Below are 19,172 nucleotides of genomic sequence, written 5' to 3' on the forward strand. Positions count from 1 at the left end.
TATCAGGAGATAACGTTCTACTATTTTGCGCTGATTTTTTCTCCTCTGTTGTTCTCGCATGGTGTTTGCGAATATGTATCAAAACAAAACACCACTTAATTTCGGGTTAAATGCATTGTAACGCGCGTTACTGAAGTTTGTACCGAGTAAAATATTACCCAATTTTTTTTTGTAATGCCTTACATTACCACGTTACCGCAAACAGCAATATATTACAGTAATTACATTACTTTTGTAACGCGTTACACCCAACACTGCACTTAACAGTATCTAATGTACAGTCTATGGACGAATACAACTTACCTGATGTGTTTAATCCTCTGACTCATGGTATTTTCATCGGCAAGGAAAGCCCAATTAAGATCTGTTGCTGGTATGCTTGTACAATCTACTGTGGCTGTGAATGAGCTAACGTCACTAGCGCGACTGATGGGTTTGTAGTCGTTGGAATTACGATCTTTCACAATGTTGTAATTCAATAGTTACGAAACAAAGAGCAAATGTCTTTACATGAAAAATTGTCTTTAAAATTGACAAACATCATATGGGTAATTCAAGGCACAAGTCAACCGGGACCAGAAAATCATTTATTTTTCGCCATAGACTGGCGTTCAAATTTTTTTGAAAGATAGGTCCCATGGAGGCAAATGGAAGTGGCGTCACTGGGACACTCTATACTGGCCCTACAGCGGCGCGCGCATCCGCATAGGAGAAGTCAAACTGGACCGCGAACCAGGAAATGTGTGAACTATATATGTTCTTACCTTAACTTTCACGAGTTGAGTCATACCTCTCCCGCGCCGGTAGGTGCACTCAAACGCTCTGTTGCGCGGCGCGAATGTGTTAGCATGTTGCTATGCTAGCGGGCTCTGCCGTGGCCGTAGAGAGAGGAACATAGCAGTAATCAAACACCTCCATTTTTTCCCTACTTAAATACAGTTGCACGAGTAGTTGATAAAAATGTGTACGTCACACAACATGAAACGTGGTGATTTTCCAAGCGAATAAACAGGAGAACTACAATGTGTGGCGCAATAGCACTTGGGAGTACTTCGACCTAGCGTGGTAATATTATTAACACCTAATTGTAGATCCTATCCACCACAGAGTTTAGAATCCATGCTGGATCGACCCTCAGCTTCTCCCTCCCCTCTTACTACTGATTTTGGGTGGCGTGTTCCTTTAAGTCCCATTGTACCGAATTTTGGATGCATTTCCACCAGAGTTCCACTGGGGGCGATCGCCATGATTGCAGAATGAATGGGAGTCAATGGAGCTAGACGGCTAAATTTGTCTCTTTCACCTGATTGTCGTTGACAAATCTCAGATTTGATTGTAGTTTGTATAACTTCAACATGGGTTATAGGTCAAAAGTTGAATGAACGAGTACACTGTACAAATTATAAGATCCTGGAGGAACTTTTAGGGGTTCTTCAATTTGAAACTGTGGGGGAACCTCAAAAGGTTCAATGGCAAAATATTAGGAATACTGTACATGAAAGGATGGGCAGATAGATACATAAATAAATATATAAATAAACAAATAATACACAGGCTACATAGATGAAGGCATGAATGAAAACATCTATTAAACAATGCTATTAACAAGAACACAATTTTAACTTCCTAATCTAAATGAAATAGTCAATAAATGATTGATTGAACTACAGTATTTAATTTAGAGTATGAAATTTGACATCCGAAATACGGCAATGGGGATTTTTTCTTTTGTCTTAATATCACACATACTGTAAAAACAACAATGTCTTGTTCACGGCCTTCTGGTATTCCATATTGAAAATTAAATAAACTGCTAGCAATGCTCCAATGCCCATCAACACATCTTCTGGTGTTACGATGTCTTGTCCGTCCATGCAAAGTGTAATGGTGGTGTCTTCCTCAAAGGGGTTGCCTCTCATGCACAGGGTAGGTGTGGGTGTCTTGGATATCTGAAAAGTACAGAATAACAGTATTTAGAATGGTGATTGGTGATATTCAAGCCCATTGGCAGGGGAAGTTTCTAACAGTGTTAAATGACTGGTACTCTTACCTTATCCACAACGTATGAGCCTGTCAGGATTGTCCCCAAACATATGGCCGCTCTGCTGCAAAGAGTCCTGAATTTGAACAATACACTGGATAAGTCTTATTGCAGTAATAACATACTTGTAATTCCATACAGTTTTATAGCAGTAATAACATGAAGTGTAAATCAAACTTCTTAATACCTTTGTATTTGTAGGTTGTCTCCTCACAGGCCTGATTTAGTGCAGATTGGTACTTAGGTCAATGTTATGCAGGTGCTGAATTTCAGAGAAAACCTTTAAAAAGATAAGAACAAATTACATGTTGCTTGGCAGAAGAACATCTGAAAAATAATTTGCCGTGAACTAAATGCCAAATGTTAACTCACAGTTCAAATCTGGTGTAAAGCTGGGTATTCAGTAAGGATTTCCTGTGTGGAGTGGCGTTGAATAAATGCCACTCTGTCACTGATTGTTCTCCTTATTCTGTTTTCAATCGTATTTAGATCAGGGTTTACTTTTCAACACTCCTTCTTCATTTTTGTCTCATTGTCCTGTAAATGTTACATTCAATTTAAAGTAAAGGTCAATTTGGTTAAAGAAATGTAATAAGTAGTAATATATGGTGTTTAATCATCATCTGAAAACTTACATTGGATTTGGATACGCTTTCATCACAGAGAACATCTACAACCTGTCAGTGTAAAAAGATCATCAGTGAACATATGCACACGCACACACACACACACGCACACACACACACACCATACCTGAACTACAGTGTTTGCATCCTGGGTAGCAGGTATCTGTGTGAATAGAAAAAAAAAATAAGTGTGGTTTCCCTCACATTGGATTGAGTTTTGTCCTGGAATCAAAGTAAACCTCAACAAGGATCACAGTGAAGTGTAATTCTGAAAGCTTCTGCTTGAGATACAGATGCATTTTGCTTTGTGATGAAAATGTGACTTGCCTGTGATGAATTTTGCCTTTTCCCATGCTTTGCTCAATGGTATCCAATTTCAGGAAGGCTCAGTGGGATTCTCTCCTTCTTGAATTTGTTTTTAGCATTCCCAACCAACTATAATATGAAAGGTTATATAAACCAATTAGCCTAAAGTAAAATTCAAATACAATGGCCTGGTTTATACAGGTGTTAAGCAACATACCAACAGAAGTGAAGAGTGTCATAGTAGGCATACATGATTCAATAGCCTATATGACACGACCTTCCGCTCTACTGCTAAACCCGCTCCTCTACTTCCGGTGTGTTAGCGTTCTGCGTTCACTGAAGCTGACAATATGGCAGTGTTTTTCACCCGGTCACTTCAGGACTTACCTAGGATGAATTTGAACGACGTGAGTCGTATTATAGCTCTTAACTCTTCAACATCGGCGGCGATGAAGAACAAGGGTTTTAAACTGTATGTGACGAACTACATAAACAACTACGAAGGTAAGTTTACAATGTTGTTATTAGCCCTTAGCATGTCTGTTTTCCTACATTAACTTAGCAACTACCGATAGGCTAACGGTAACAGCAGTGCTTATGTTTAATGTATTTTGTGAGTTATTTGTGTACAATATATTAATATTAACCCCGGTGTTAATCTCAGTTTCAAACAAGAGTCCGGCAGGAGAGATTACGGTTAGGTCTGAGTGCTTCAGAAGTATGGAGAAACGGAAAAAGTCTCACAGTCCAAGTGTAAGGGATCACGCAGGTTCAGATCAGGTTCATGACAAATGAGTTACTCAAATCAAGTTTCTGTGGCATTGCTTTTAATTAAATGATGGCTAAAAAAATGCTCAACTAGGCTAGGCTATCTAACAGGCTATATTTCTCATAATGTGTATTGTCACATTTGTTCCATGTGATCTGACCCAGTATTGGGGAAAAAAGGAAGAAAGTAAATCTCACAGAAACTAGATTTTGGTTCAGAGTTCTCTTACTTCTTTACTTTCTTTGCTCCTACTTCACTCTTTAAGTAAATGAGTACAGTGAGCGTAATCATGAAATTGGACTCTTTAACTTATGCATAATAATGTAGGCTATTGACTAGGCCTACTACACATAAGTTGCACTTGTATAGTGTCTCACTTTTCTCATTTCTTTTCTCATTTCTTCTTATAAATTCCCAGCCTAGGTTAATTACAGTTCATTTCAGTTCAAAACAGTTCTCAAACTGTGTTCAAGACTGTTATAAGTGCAGTTAGTGATTCTGGATGAAATTGTGCATGTTACACCTAAGTATGTTCACATGAGTTTACAAAAACTGTTGTCCAACATCTTTTTATGGGGTACTCAAGAGAATAGGGAAAGTCAATCATAGGGACATGGGGTTAGTTGAATTAATTATTAAAGTCTCGCTCACTGCACCTGTAACATTAAATTGCTCTTGCAACTGGTCATTTTTTTTATCTCCTAACACGTGTGTTTTGTAACAGATTGTTCTGAGGGATTCGAAGCCTGTGACGCTCGAAAGCTGTACATGTACGTGTGTGGCTGGCACTGCCCTGTGCAACCATGTGGCAGCTCTTCTGTACCAAACCGCACATTATTCGCAGCAGGAGCTCAAGGCCGTTCCACCGGTGCACAGCTGTACAGAGACAGAGCAGAGGTGGCACAAACCAAGAACCATGGTAACTTACCTTTTAAACTTACGCTAACAATTTCATTAATGGATGTTAGGTTAACTTTGACTAAAACGTGTTTGGTTTCATTGCAGGGTGTTAAACCTGGTCTGGTGAACAAGATGGTGATCCTCTCAGCCCGACCAAAAGAAAGAAGGCTGGTAGAAGGAATCAGGTTTGTATTGTTACTGCATTGTTGTATTGCTATTGTGTTACTGAAATGATTACAAACTTAACACACAATCACTCTAGGTCTCCCCACACTGGAAGAACTACACAGTTCCCGTTGCCTCAAAAAAGCCCAGAACATTATAAAGGTCAACCACCATCCTGGTCACTCCCTGTTTGAACTGTTGCCTTCAGTCAGACAGTACAGATCAATTAAAACAAGGGCAAATAGACTCAAACTGCAATAACCACCCTCAATCCTGCAAAAAAATGATGTGCTATATGAACTCAGATATTAAATGACTCCATACAATGACAGATAGTGTGCATGCCTGCAGATGAATGTTCATGCTATTTCTATGCAATGACTGTTCATTATTTTTTAATGCAATGACTCAGTGTGTATGACTGTGTGTCTATGTATGCCGCTAATTATGTTATATGTTTCTATTTAGGTTTTAGGAAACAGTAGCACTTAAAGTATTCATTATTTTTTAAATGTATTTATTTTCTTTTTTTATGAATAATGCACTGACTGGAGATCACTTTAAATTGTATTGTACCTGTGACAATGACAAAGATCTATTCTATTCTATATTCTATTATTGCCTTTTGTTCTGCTGTTCTGTCCTATTCACAGAAGCAACTTGTATAGGGGAGTGACTTCCCCCTTGCCTGTACCAGCCACACTTAATGTCGGAGCAGTGTACCAGGACATTCCAGCTGATCTGGCTCCAATGATTACAACCATGTCCATATCAAATGATGTACCTCTGGTTGACTCTATGTTTGGGAGAGTTCAGGAGGGAAGTGTGCTGTCTTATCAGATGCCTGCAAAGGTAGTGCCCCGCACATTTCCACATAAAGATGCTCCTTCACCCCCACAGCTGCCACTCAGTGATTATAGACTTGGGCCATCAAACTGTACTTTTGTCTACACTGAACAGCAACATTACCACATGGCATCCCTAGAAACATCACTAGAGATGGCACACCAAATAGAAATCTCTACTAAAGAGCAGAGTAGCTGTACAGAGTGGCACCAACTAAGACACCCCCGCATCACCTCGACCAGATTTAGAGAGGTCTGTCACACAAAAGCACTAACATCTGCTGAAAATCTGGCCAAACGGCTTCTCAGGCCTTGCCACCAGACAGCCGACATGAGGAGGGGGCTAGAAATGGAATCCACAGCGATAGAGGAATACTGCAGAGTAAGAGAAGTAAACCACTATCAGTGTGGGTTCCTTATCCATCCTGATGCCCCATGGATGGGCTCGTCCCCTGATGGGATGGTCTATGACCCCAAGAGCCAGTCTGTCTTTGGACTTGTTGAAGTTAAGTGCCCAAACGTAGCAAGTTATGTGGACTGTCCATACATTGCAGTCCGTGACGGAACACCAACTTTGAAGAAAACCCATCCTTACTTCTGGCAGATACAGGGCCAGATGCTGATTTCTGGATGTGAGTGGTGTGATTTTGTTGTGTACACACAGGAGGACATGCTTGTAGAAAGGATTCCTCGTGACCGTGAAATCACTGACATCATCAAAGAGAGGGTTGATTACTTTTTTTTCTATGTTTACCTCAGCACTTTCTTGTGTAGTGTAGTGTAGTGCATGTTATATGTAGTGCATGTTATGTATTTTTTAAATTTAATGGTAATATTTAAACACATGAACATGAGTTAAATAACAAATGGCTGACTATTAAAAAGATGGCTTTAAATAATTTGGTATGATGGTATTTTTGCTACTGTTGCAGAAGGTCAGATATACTTAATGGTAAGACATGAAATTGGTGCATTAAAGTAAACAAAGGGACACAGTTTTAGACAGTAATAATACTAATAGATTTATTTAACAACCAACATGCTTGTTTTCCCTGGTAAAGTAAAAGGATAAAAAGCTTCAGCTTTAGCTGTTTTTGCAACTCATTCCTACCCATGGCTCAGGCTTCAGGCTTCTTAACCCATGCTTTGACAAGAGGCCCATTTTCATAATTGGTGAGGAGACACGCAACAGTATAGAGTTGGTTGATGCTCCCAAAAAGCCGTAGAGGGATTTCAGTGTCAAAAAATTTGTGCTCTTTCACTCGCCGAATGAGTCGCTCCACATGCACCCTAAGACGAGCTATGGCCTGGGTCTCCCTAACTTCAGCAGCAGACATTTGAGACCGCCCAGCGAGGAATGCTGGCCTGTAAATCTTACAGGGTACAATGTCTTCGATCATAAAACCACGATCTACCATGACAGCCATGTCAGGTTTTAAGAGGTTGATGATACCAGATTCCTTTGTGATCTGCTTATCGCTTATGGAGCCGGCATAGAGAGAGGAAACAAAGGTCACTGCTCCATGTGGAGCAATCCCAATTAGACCTTTGAGTGTGCAGTGGGATTTGTAGGTGGAAAAAACCTCACTCTGGAGGAGAGGGGAGGATGGGCACTGACACTTAAGCTCGGTGCAGTCAAGGATTACAGTGGTGTCAGGGTAGTCCTTGAAATCCTCAGGCAAATATTCACCTATCTGCTCCTGTGGTATCCAGATCCTGGCTGAACTGAGTACCGTGTAAAGGAAATTACTCCATGATGCTATAATGCGACTGACCGTGGACTGATGGACATTGTACCGGTCAGCGAGGTCCCGTTGTTTGGAGCCCAGGGCGAGATAGTTCAAAAACATGAAGCACTCATCAATGGGCTGGAGGGAATGGGTTGCAGACTTCGACTCAGTGAGATTTCCTCTCTGAGCCTGCCTCACACTGACCATGGATGGCACCGCAGGTTCAATCAGGGCCCAGAACCGCATCAGCAACGTGTATGAGGCAAACCTTAAAAAATGAGATACAGATATTTGATTGAATATGTGTAAATGATTTTCACAATTAACTATATAGCAGAATAAACAGCAATCACTTTAATTCAACACTGCTGATACTGCATTTAGACAGTATCACCAATTAAAATAACTAGGCTAATACTCTGAGAAAATAATTTATTTGCTGCCCATGCATCTTTTTCGAAACTGACTAGGCTAGTCATCTTACCTTGTGAAGAACCGGATGTCCTTGTCTGAAGCAGCAAAGCGATGGATCCCAAACCTCTGCTTCATCGTAAGGCTTTCAACCTGTTCCCTAAGCAGGCGAACCTCCTCTCGTAGAGCTGTATTTTCGGCGGCGACTGCGGAGGCAGGATCAGGATCACCGGAATCTTCCTCCATGGCTTCATCTTGTTCGGGGGCGTGATCGTCCAGCGGCAGCGGTCTATCTCTCCTCTCCCAAACACTTGTTCTTACAGGTGGGAGGGAGAAGTTATTCCATTGAAACAAAGCTGGGATAGATCCCTTTTTCAACAATCGTCGTCCTTTCTCCGACGCTGGTTCACGAAGATCTTCTTTGCCGGCTACACACCCGGGTGTGAGGCGTTATCGTGAAGTTGTCCCTACGAATGGCGACAACCCACTTGTGTCTTAATTCTTCATCCGTGGGGAAAGTGTGGAAACTAAGTATTAGCAGAGGCCTGACACATCGGCACACAACAGTGTTCAGACGTTGAGCCCATAGATCGTTGATATTTAAATGTTTTCTTCATCATCTATTTACCTCAGCACCAAGCTTGTCAACAGCGGTAGGGATAGCATTCCGGAAATGGCAACGGTGGCTTAGTTGTAAACGGAAGTACGTCGGCACTAGCGTTGGCATATAGGCTATTGCATCTGTAAGTGAGCAGACTACAACAACCTGAATACCCCTGACAGGAATATCCCATCCCATTATCCCTACTAGTTAGGTGCACTAAAAAAGGACCCTCACTACAGCCAGTAGGCCTAACTGTATGTTTATTACTTTAATAATCTACTTACATGCATATCCTGGTCCTGTGCGATCCCGGAGGAAAGGGTGCTTAGATACAGCAGCAGCACAAATGTCATGATACTGGATACCTTTGAAATTAAACATAGAGATGGAGTAGCCTATATTTTAAATGACTGGTTGTTGTTTTGCATGAATGCAAATGAAGAATAGTAAGTAGCAGCTAAAGCTGTAGGCTACCTCATGCTATACACTTACCACATAGAAATGTAATCAAATAGGACCTGTATAATCTGTGTGCAGCAGTATGAACGTCAGACTCCTCCATTAATGTTAGCTTTCATTTCAGGAGAGTTGGAAACACGGGAAGTTGAAAAGTCTGTGCTGAAGGAGTAAAATAGACAGAATATTTGGCTAACATTCAGTTTAAGCATAGCATACAAGCCAAGGCATAATGCTAACGGTATCTTATAACTTAACAAACTAACGGTAGGCTAAATAAGGCTAAGCTCTAACGTTATGTTAAACAAAAAGTTAGCTCTAAGGTTAACGTTCACGAACGATGACACGTTGACCTTACCTTTAGTTGTATGCTGGTTAAAACGTCTCGTTTCCATTTAATATGTAGAATATGTATCATTTAAGGTATAGTTTCTGACAAACGTCAACATTAAAAAAGCTTGAGATAGGGCTGTCAAAATGTTGCACTCACCTCCTGTAGTAACGTTGACTCAACTGTCAAATTCTGTTGCCATTTTTAAAGAAGATTCCACACGCGCGTCATCGCCTAGAGCAACACCTGTGCGCCCATCGAGTTATCCGACCGTGTTCTGCTGCTATTTTGGCATAGGCAGTAGGCCTAGCCTATGCTCGTCTAGTTTTTCAAAATAGTTAATTACACACAATTAACAAAACACCACACAAGTAGCTGAATGCTTCAGATCTTTTGCGCAATGAAACACTATAGTCAAACTATAGGCGATTACTATTCAAAACTGTTATTTTGTTGTCATAGCCTATCACAGGCCTAGCCATCATATTATCTGATTAGGTTATGTTTTGAATCAGTTAGGCCTAGGCTACACAGCAATATAGGCCTGTAAAAGATAAATTCAAGAAAATTATTCTCCTCCAGGAACCTTGATTAAATTTGGTTCTTTGAGGAACCTCCTTTCATACTGAAAAATTGTTAAGGTTCTTGCAGAGACCTCTAAGAGCATCAAGGCACGTTTGAGTTCTCAGAAGAGCCCCTGGGTTCTTGGAGTAACATTGAGGTTCTTCAAGGAACTATCCAATTTTTACAGTATACTTTTGTCCTTTTGATTTCTTACAGGTTGGGTCGTTGTTGCACATAACACGCTAGCATTGTGCTAATGAATGACGTCATTGACACATTTGAAAGGCTTTTTAGAACAATTAAGTGACTTTAAAAAATATAATACTCAACCAAGTGTATTTTCTTTGCCTCCCCTTTCGAATACAATTCTCAAATTACTTGAAAAAAAATTATATCCCGAGAAAAGTGGATTTTGAGGGGTACAGCTCCATAGACCTCCATGCATTCTGCACTCGTGGACGAGCGCCCTCATGTGGAACCACAGAAGGAACTGCAACCAGTTCAGAAACCGGAAGTTTTCCGAGAGTGGCAGTTCTCCCCTTATTAGACATTCTCTGGTAACAGTATGAGTTAACCAGGATTTTAGACAGAAACAGGGAGTAAATGGGACATGAAATAGTGGGTACCGCACTACATGTCATGGAGGTGGTAAAGTATAAAGTTATAAGCAGTGACAAATGAGTTTTAAGTGTTGTGAATGAAATCGCGGACTAACCGCGTTAAACACAATGAACGCGAATGCGTTAATGGCGCATAGCCCCATACACCTTCACAAAATAACCCCATTATTTTATGTAGTCATAATGTTTAAACGGGAGCGTGTGGGTGTATGTACGTGCGTGTGCAAATGTCCAAAGATTATCCCGCTCTCGCGGGTAACGCAATTCCAAGTCAATGGGGGAGTACATAACAGTGAGAAGTGAGGTTCACTTTCTCACAGCTACCGTGAGACAGATACTTTTTGTTTGTTCGAAGTGCGTGTTTAGGGTGTGAGAGGGGAGTTGATGTGCTTTGATTCCAGCTTGGTAGTTGTAGTCTATGCGATTAAAAAACACGTGTGTGTGAAGTATCCAAACAATGATAACACTTTCATTATGGCTGCTTTAGCCACAGACCTTGAGCTACTGTACAGTGGATTGGGTTCCATTTAGAAGTTACCACTTCATTCGCGCTTTCCGTGATTAACACAGCTGCGTGAAATGTATTACTACTGGTATGCAAAACGATTAACTTTTCGCCAGGGGCGGTTCTAGGGGCGGGGCCACAGGGCCCCGGGCCCCATCTGAAATCTCATTGGCCCCTGACTGGCCCCTGTACCGTCAATCATCAATAAGTGTCAAACTTGTTGAGAACGACGATCAGAGATGCAATTCCATTCCCAAACAACTGGTGGCAGTAATGCACCTATGAAGCTTGAAAGCTAAAGCACACAGTGAACTGTAAAACTGGCTAACCAGAAATGTCTCTGCTAATGTGAAGAAACGATACATTTGGCTCACGGAAATATCAGCTACCTTGAAGAACCGATACATTTGGCTAACGAAAGTATCAGCTAGAATTCTAATGTGAAGAACCGATGGCAGCGTTTCATCCTCCACAGAAGTTTCTTGGTGAGTCACAAATCTCTATGTTGGTTATCATCATTATGTGAAAGGGACGTTTATTTGTTGCTGTCACAATATGTTAAGTTTGTCAATTAAATTACGAAGCAGCAGCAAGCTTGCAGTGAACTGTTAACTGATTTAGTCAGTGAACTGTTAACATTAACTTAAAGTTAGGTTACTTGAGTTGAGGTTTGATTGTTTGTTAGCATGCTGATAGATTTTATGTATGGAAAGGTAATGTATGAAGTGTTTGAAATGGTGTTATATGAAATGCAGAGAAATGGACATCCTGTTTGGGGTCCGAAATTAATAATGCGCTAGTGCGTGCGCCTTACCAAATGTAAGTAACGTTCGATTTTTTTTTGCTTGAGGAAAACGTTTGGCAGCTGCTAACATGAACATGACAATACATGTCTAATAGCTAACGCTACGTTTTTGTAGTTAATGTGAGCTATCATTGCAAAGTTATTAACCACTATTCTGAGTTTATTTGATTCATGGGCTTCGCATGAATTCTGTCTCAAAGTGTTAGGACAAGGAGAGTTTCATTGAGATAAATTGGTTAAATTTTCTACTCTATTCACTCAAGCTTTATATGATTTTAAAAAATAATAACTGGTTTTACAGTTGCCAGACGACATGCTGAATACAAGCATGGATTTTGTGAAACCTACACCTACAGACTGGGATGGCGCAGGAGCTGACTTCAACCCACAGTCTTCAGAACCACCAGTCACCAAGCATAGCTGCTCCTAATGGTATGATGCTATTTCCTATTGCCACTACAGTGAGCATATTTTGTCATTCATTTTAGAAACGCCAGGTTGACAGTGGGTTATGAAAGTTAATAACAATTAAGTTACTCAAACTTGTTTCATTTTCTTCTCTCCAGACATTTCCCATTCTAGAGCAGATGGTTCTGTGCAACCTCTCCTAAACTGGTATTCCGCAAGATGCAGCACGGAAATAGGAAGAGGCCACTCAATGACTTCTGATACAAAGACTTCAAATGGTAGGAATATTCCATCTTTAGTGTTTTGCTACCCCTTCGGCCCGCACACACACATTCCAAACAAGCATACACAAAAGTTTCAACAGTGGGGGATGGAGTAGAAGATGGAGACAAATTCATTAATATGATTTATTTTTGCGGAATGGATGTACAGGACTGAGCGGCGGTCATATTTTGTACCGCTATGTGGTACATCTAGTTTTGAGTAAGGATTTGCATCCTTTGCAGAGTGAAATGTAATTGTGTGATGTGCGGCACTGCATTTTACGAATACATTTACTGATGTTTGCAGTGATCCTTGTTGTGTAATCCTCAAGAGATGTCAATCCTTGAGGCAATAGGACTCAAAACAAGAGGGCTTTAAAAACCCTAGCAGCAACCTAACTGTAGGAAATGGAGTGGTACCTCAGTGTAGCATACCAGGTATTCTGACAACATTGTTGTAATTGCTCTAATGTCATCTGTTTGTTTAGTTTCATCTAAGACACAGAATAAGTATTGTCAGTACTTTAAGTGTGAAACTAAACTGATAGTATTGTTGATTTCCATTTACTCAGTCTGAAGTTTAGCAATAATGTAATGTGAAATGACAAAATGTATTTTTCTCATGTATAATCTTTAATCTATTTGCAATCTTACATTTAACCACAATAGTTTCTTGATTCACGAAACTTGAAATTTTACATTTTATGTGTTTTCATTATTGCACACAGTATCAATGTCAGTGTAAAATATTTTAAATGTAAGTTAAACTTCAAAAGAAATGTTGTTTTAAGGTTTGTTGAATGATATGAAATGATCATATTGTAAAACCAATCTATCTACAAGCATATATCTGCAATAACATTTCTTATAGGCCTGAAACAGAGGGAGCCTACTCTATGAAGATGGACAACGTTTCAAATGTATCGTCAGTGTTGACACTTCATGGCTTCGATGTACCACAGGAAACGTCTTTCCTGGCTTTTCTTCTGGCCACACTAGGATATATGGTTATTGTGTTCTGCAACCTTCTTCTGCTCATTACCATCATTCTCAACAAGAATCTTCATCACCCAATGTACTTTCTTCTGATAAACATGCCAATCAACGATCTCATTGGCTCATCAGCCCTATTTTCTCAGATCTTCAGGGAGTTTTTGTCTAACTCCAAATCTATAGAGTTCCCTGCCTGTGTCACTCAAGCCTTTTTCATTCACATCTATGCCACAGGGGTAGTGTTTATTTTAGCAGCCATGGCCTATGACAGATACATTGCCATATGCAGACCACTGCAGTATGCCACAATAATGACCAATGCCCACCTCATGAGGATCATTGCTCTAGTCTGGGGTTCGAATTTGATTTTGATTGGAGTGCTTTTCATCCTCCTTCTGAGGCTACCTCGCTGTAGAAATAATGTAACTCACACTTACTGTGATAATCCATCATTGCTAAGGCTGATGTGCGGAGACACAACCATTAATAACATCTATGGTCTCCTGACTGTGTCTTGCACACAGCCAATAACTGTGGGTCTCATTCTGTACACTTACCTGCAGATTCTGATCACTTGTTTCAGAAACAAAAGCACAGACACAAGAAGCAAAGCCATGCAAACATGTGCAACACATCTTGTTGTTTTTCTCCTTTTTGAGTGTTTAGGGCTTTTTACTGTAATTTCTTACAGGATAAAAAACATGTCTCCTGGTCTTACAAAGTTTATTGGTGTTTCAGCTTTAATATTTCCGCCTACCCTGAATCCAATTATTTATGGAATCAATACAAAGGAAATCAGGAAAAGAGCTATCGTGCTCTTTAAGAAAAATGTATTCCCAATGTGAATATAGCATGTATGTAATACTGTTTCTCGGTTTTAAGAGTACTGATTTACTGAATTCGACTCTAATACTGATTGACAACTGATATTGACTGATATTGATTCACTGAAATATATAATACTGGAGGATATTTTTCATCCAAATATAAATATCTGTACATATGATAGAGAATATGTGTAACTTTACAGTACAGTATATTCAGGGTTTCTGCATAAGGTATGACCTGCAGTATGAGACAGCACACACTGTTATATTTCTGTCTCTTCAGTTTGTGAGTCTTGAGGTGGTCATAAAGATTCTGTATCATATACCTTTCCATTTACATGTTGAATTATGGTTCAAAAGTTAATAAAAAATGTTAATAAAACCTTTGTACATCACATTATCCATTCATGTCTATGACCATTTATGACACAACCGAGAGCTGAGGAGTATAAAGAAAGTTTACGGATTCCATAAAATGGGTTATTTTAAACTACCGTACAAACCGTCTATCTCCTGCCTATGCTTTCATAGTCATTAAAAGTTACAACTCTTAATGCCTATTATCATTGATAATCTCTCCTACCCCTTTGGCTAAATTTCAAGGAACTAAATCACAGTCATTTAAGAGACAAGATAGGTGACCAGTTCTGTAATCTTCTTGTCACAAATAGAAAAGGCCATGCCATGATATGTAAGAAAAGTTTTTATAACAGATGATCTGAATCACTCTCTTACAGATTATTAAAATAAGGTAAAGGGAGGAACAGTATCAATTCCTTTTAATTAGACTGAGCTCCGTACTCCCCACCCTATACAGTTGGCTCCCTTTAGTGTGAGTGTGAGTATGGGGACATTTTTTCAACCACTAACTAAGTGTCATATACTGCTCATATAAAAAAAGAAATACACCTTTATTTTATCAAAGAAATACACCTTTATTTTTTATAATACATTTAATAAAATGCAGTCTTGTAATGTATCATGTAATATGAATGTTAGTTTTACTATGATTTTTTCCAATGGCATTTTCCACCACACATATCAGATAAAAGTGTATTGCTGTCAGGAAGAGCTAGAATAATCCAGAGAAAAACTCCCCAAAAGGCATGTAGCCTACAATGTACAATACATTTAATAATTGTGATCTAATCAGTAATGCCTGGTACTCCAATCAGAGGATCCTAGAATATGCAACCCAGTCTCAATATGACAGAGAGGATTCCAAGGTCTTGTAGGGCGTATTACCATAGATATAGCATGGCATAGGTATTGCACTCTTAACAATACAACCATCACTACAGGTAGTACACTAGGGCTAGGCTATTATTACAGTAAGCTCAAGTTGCACACCGGAGTGCGGCCAATTAAGTTAATTATAGTGTTTTCTTATGAGCAGGTGTTCAAACAATAGAGAATGGATCATTTTACCAGTGCCTGATCAAAGTCACAACAGCAACAGCAACAGATTTGCTCCCCAAGCATCTGGCTTACTCACTGCTAAAGGATAAATGACAATGAGAAAATCATCATCACGTGCTGCTGGCCTGTGTTGGATACCACATCACCAGGGAAGCCACAGGTGTGACCTACATCTAAAGCTGGCACAATCAGCCATGGGAGTCATGGCAGATGACAGGCTGGGAGGAGGCCCCCTGAGCTGATTGTGTTACAGGAGACCCATGAGAACCCCCTTTAAATCTATAATTTTGTACAGCAGAGTACATTGACATGTCCATAACTGCCGTATGGCTGGTTCCTTAAGATTGGTTTGTTAAGACTGTGACTACAGCACAGAAACACCATGAAATGCAACTACATGTGTTATACAGTTGGAAACAAAAGTACATGCAATTGGAAAGGAAGAAGAAAAAACAGTTGTTTGCTGAGAACTGTAAAATTGGCTCACAATATAATCAAGGATTGAAGTAATGATGGGTGGTTTATTAGACAGGGAGGGAGAACACTTTGCAAGTTCATTATGAACTTTCATTAGCCTGACGAGCCAGACCCACAAAATGTAGGGTCTGGGCACTCACCGTTCGCAGTGCTCAGTCCGAGGGGCGGGATAATCAGTTGTCTTTCAAATTCCCTCTGCACGCAATAGGACAGCGGCAGCGCTATGAGTCCCATGCGTTTCCCACCAGCGGAGCTAGTTGGTTTAGGAGGACCATTTTTTTTTGTATGTTGATCTCAAAGGGCCATGTCAACCAATTCCATAACCACTCATTTCATGTATAGCGCCACCTAGTTAAACACAAAAAAGTAAAAATGAGGTGTTGTAATCGCAGGTATCTGTGACCTAACATAGTCAAAACTGCACAAAATTGGAAGTGTAGGATCATTATGACACCCTCTGAATGCGCACCAAGTTTTGTGGAATTCCGTTCATGGGGGGCCACACAATAAATTAATTTATGTTACTATACACCAACTGGCCTGTAGGTGGCCGGGGACAGTTTTCTGTGAATATCTTAAGAGCCGTAGGGCCTAGGAGGTCCACCTTTTTTTTGTATGTTGGTCTTAAGGGGGCATGTCAACCTATCCCATTACCACTTATTTCATGTAGCGCCACCTAGTTAAAAATTAAAAAGCAAAACATTAGGTGTTTTCATCACAATTTCTCTGGCTGACATGGTCAAAACTGCACGAAATTGAAAGTGTAGGATCATTATGACACCCTCCGAATGCATGGCAAGTTTCGTGGACTTTCGTTCATGGGGGGCCTTACAATAAAATAATTTATGTGTACATTTAGTGACCGTACACCAACAAGGATTCCCGGGACACTGAAAGACCGGGGTACACGAAACTTGGTGGGCATGTAACCCCACATGGATAGCATGGAACCATCATTTTTCGTTTTGATCTGTAGCCCCCCCGCTGGACTGGACCCCCCCGAAAGGAGGGTAGGGCAGACACAGTTTTCTGTGAATATCTTGAGAACCGTAGGGCCTAGGATGACCAATTTTTTGTGTATGTTTGCCTCCAGGGGTCATGTAAACCCTTTCCATATGCACACATGTGCATAAACAGATACACACGCACACACATACATTCACAGTAATCCTACGTCTGACACATACTCACACAGTAGACATATATACTGTACGCATGCATGCACATGCACACACACAGGCACATAAACAGGCAGACACACAAGCACATGCACGCACACACACCCACCCACCCACACACACACATAAACATAAACATGTACACGCACACATGCACACAATTCAAGAATTTCTCAGAATTATGAACAGGCAAGATGGGGGTGGGGTTGTATAAAATGTATTTTACATGTGAAATCTAAGAACTAATCATGTTTTGGTACTTGTTGTCAACAGATACCAGTGAGAATTGAGTGTGCATAATGCAATTCAGTGAGACAGTTAGAATCATATATGCCTTTCAGCATGACTTATTTTTGTGGAAAACATGTGCTGGACTGGGCGGCGGTCATATTTTGTACCGCTCTGCGGTACATCTAGTTTGTTTTCAAGTAACAGGGAATTCAAGCCAAACCGTTGCAACTCTGCCATCAATCATTATGTTAAGCCCACCTAACGACTCTATACACGATTTCATTGGCCTGATTGAGTTTCGATTTCTGGAGCTCACAAGCCAACGGAGAGTTGCTAGACTAGCCCTGGGGCGCGTCTAGATTTCTAGGCTAAACTTTCATGCCAGTTTGAATGCAATGAGCCTACATTTTAATGGAACATTCCTAAGACTAACAATGTGATTTTCAGGCAGGAATTTGTGGTGGCCAATTTATGTGTGGAAATAATTTTTCATGAACTGCTCCCTGAGCCCCTTTTCATAATATGAGCATTCTGACTTATTTCTGAATTAATGCTTGAAAATCCATTGATGGAATTACCTGGTCATTCATGTAGTCTGAGTTAATTTGACAGACACAAAACATTTCTGTGTCCAGACCAACTGATACCCCACACCTTGCTGTGGGCAGTACCCATGAGAGGTGCATCGCCTTATACAGTATGCTCCCTTTCATACTCTCATACAGGGGCGCCTGCAGGAATTAATTTTATGGTACGCACACCTATCACTACCCCCGTACGTTTCCCGGTTTACATAGCATAGCAACATTCACATGCAATAATAAAACAACAACGTCTTCAATGACCTATTCATTTGGACAACTTGATACAGCCCTATACAGGCTAAAGTTCTAAAGTTACCTTTAGTTTTGTTCTAGCTTACCGTGAAGTCTGGCTTTAAACAGCAGTCTAACGTTCTGACAAGCAATTGCCTACCTTGTTCTTGCCCATCTGGAATAACTCCTAGCTTTGCTGCATCCATCCTTTCTGTTTTCATTGTTTAAACTTGTGATATCCATGATGAGTATTGAGTTAGTGAATTAGCTCAACATTGTGTGCTGATAACTATAGATAGCCGAGTAAAAGAAAACAAGTAGCCTAGTTGCGTGCCTGCGTGCGTATTCTCTCTCTCCTGCTTAAACAAAATGTGTGCGCGTTAATTTTGATAACGTTTTCACTAACTTCAATAGAAAATTGTAAATTGTAGCCTGATGGCATGCAGCTAATGGGATACTGTCCATAGTTGGGAAGGTATGGTGGGCCAAAACTAGCCTGGCCTTGGCCTGTCTACAAAATATTTGAGCAAATGTAAATAATAGTTTAGCCCATTAACAGGAGTGTCATGAACGAAGTCACAGTGGAGTAGGATGTTATATCGTCAGCTAAACTTTAGTCATAGATTTTGTCACTAAAGGCTACGAACGTACCCGAGTCAAACCCGAGTAGGCAACATGGTCGGGTCAAAATCGCTATTTTTCAAAAACTAAGAAGGCTCGACATAACTTGAAACTTTGATCGAAGCATCATCAGTGTCTCTACATATGAACTCGAGCATTAAGAACATTGTTCGTGTACACATAGTTTACTAAAAAGAAAGATTTTGGACAACTCACTCCTTGCAAGATGGCAGCGAGCAGAAAAAACAAGTGAGTCAAAACC

General features: G+C 40.3%; 2 protein-coding genes and 1 long non-coding RNA gene across 3 annotated transcripts; 2 read left to right on the plus strand and 1 right to left on the minus strand.

Annotated features, from left to right (window-relative positions):
• Positions 1 to 1,778: 1,778 nt before the first annotated feature.
• On the minus strand, positions 1,779 to 2,337 carry LOC143121189 (uncharacterized). Its single transcript, XR_012986428.1, has 3 exons — positions 2,229 to 2,337; positions 2,051 to 2,117; positions 1,779 to 1,949 (listed from the first exon to the last, which is right to left on the minus strand). It is a non-coding gene; the product is annotated as an uncharacterized LOC143121189 (long non-coding RNA).
• A 2,292-nt stretch (positions 2,338 to 4,629) lies between these two features.
• LOC143122213 (uncharacterized) lies at positions 4,630 to 6,878 on the plus strand. The gene is made up of 4 exons (XM_076283069.1): positions 4,630 to 4,661; positions 4,748 to 4,827; positions 5,461 to 6,284; positions 6,775 to 6,878. The coding sequence occupies exons 1-4, from the start codon at positions 4,659 to 4,661 to the stop codon at positions 6,876 to 6,878; spliced, it is 1,011 nt and encodes a 336-aa protein (XP_076139184.1). The 5' UTR covers positions 4,630 to 4,658.
• Positions 6,879 to 13,251: 6,373 nt separating this feature from the next.
• LOC143122214 (olfactory receptor 52E4-like) lies at positions 13,252 to 14,187 on the plus strand. Its single transcript, XM_076283071.1, has one exon. It carries the CDS (start codon positions 13,252 to 13,254, stop codon positions 14,185 to 14,187), a length of 936 nt encoding a protein of 311 aa, XP_076139186.1.
• Positions 14,188 to 19,172: the final 4,985 nt, after the last annotated feature.

Source organism: Alosa pseudoharengus, unplaced genomic scaffold (assembly GCF_046254945.1).
Source record: "Alosa pseudoharengus isolate Yale_2024_CS ecotype anadromous, Long Island Sound unplaced genomic scaffold, YU_APseudo_1.1 YU_APseudo_1.1_scf_13, whole genome shotgun sequence".
Lineage (NCBI taxonomy): Eukaryota > Metazoa > Chordata > Actinopteri > Clupeiformes > Clupeidae > Alosa > Alosa pseudoharengus.

Excerpts from the sequence above, each read along its gene's own strand:
- LOC143122213 (XM_076283069.1), top strand. Across the intron at positions 4,828-5,460 it reads AGGCTGGTAGAAGGAATCAG|AAGCAACTTGTATAGGGGAG; the intron begins GTTTGTATTGTT and ends TCCTATTCACAG. Across the intron at positions 6,285-6,774 it reads CCAGATGCTGATTTCTGGAT|GCTTCAGGCTTCTTAACCCA; the intron begins GTGAGTGGTGTG and ends CCCATGGCTCAG.
- LOC143122214 (XM_076283071.1), top strand. The coding sequence starts at position 13,252 with ATGGACAACGTTTCAAATGTATCGTCAGTGTTGACACTTCATGGCTTC.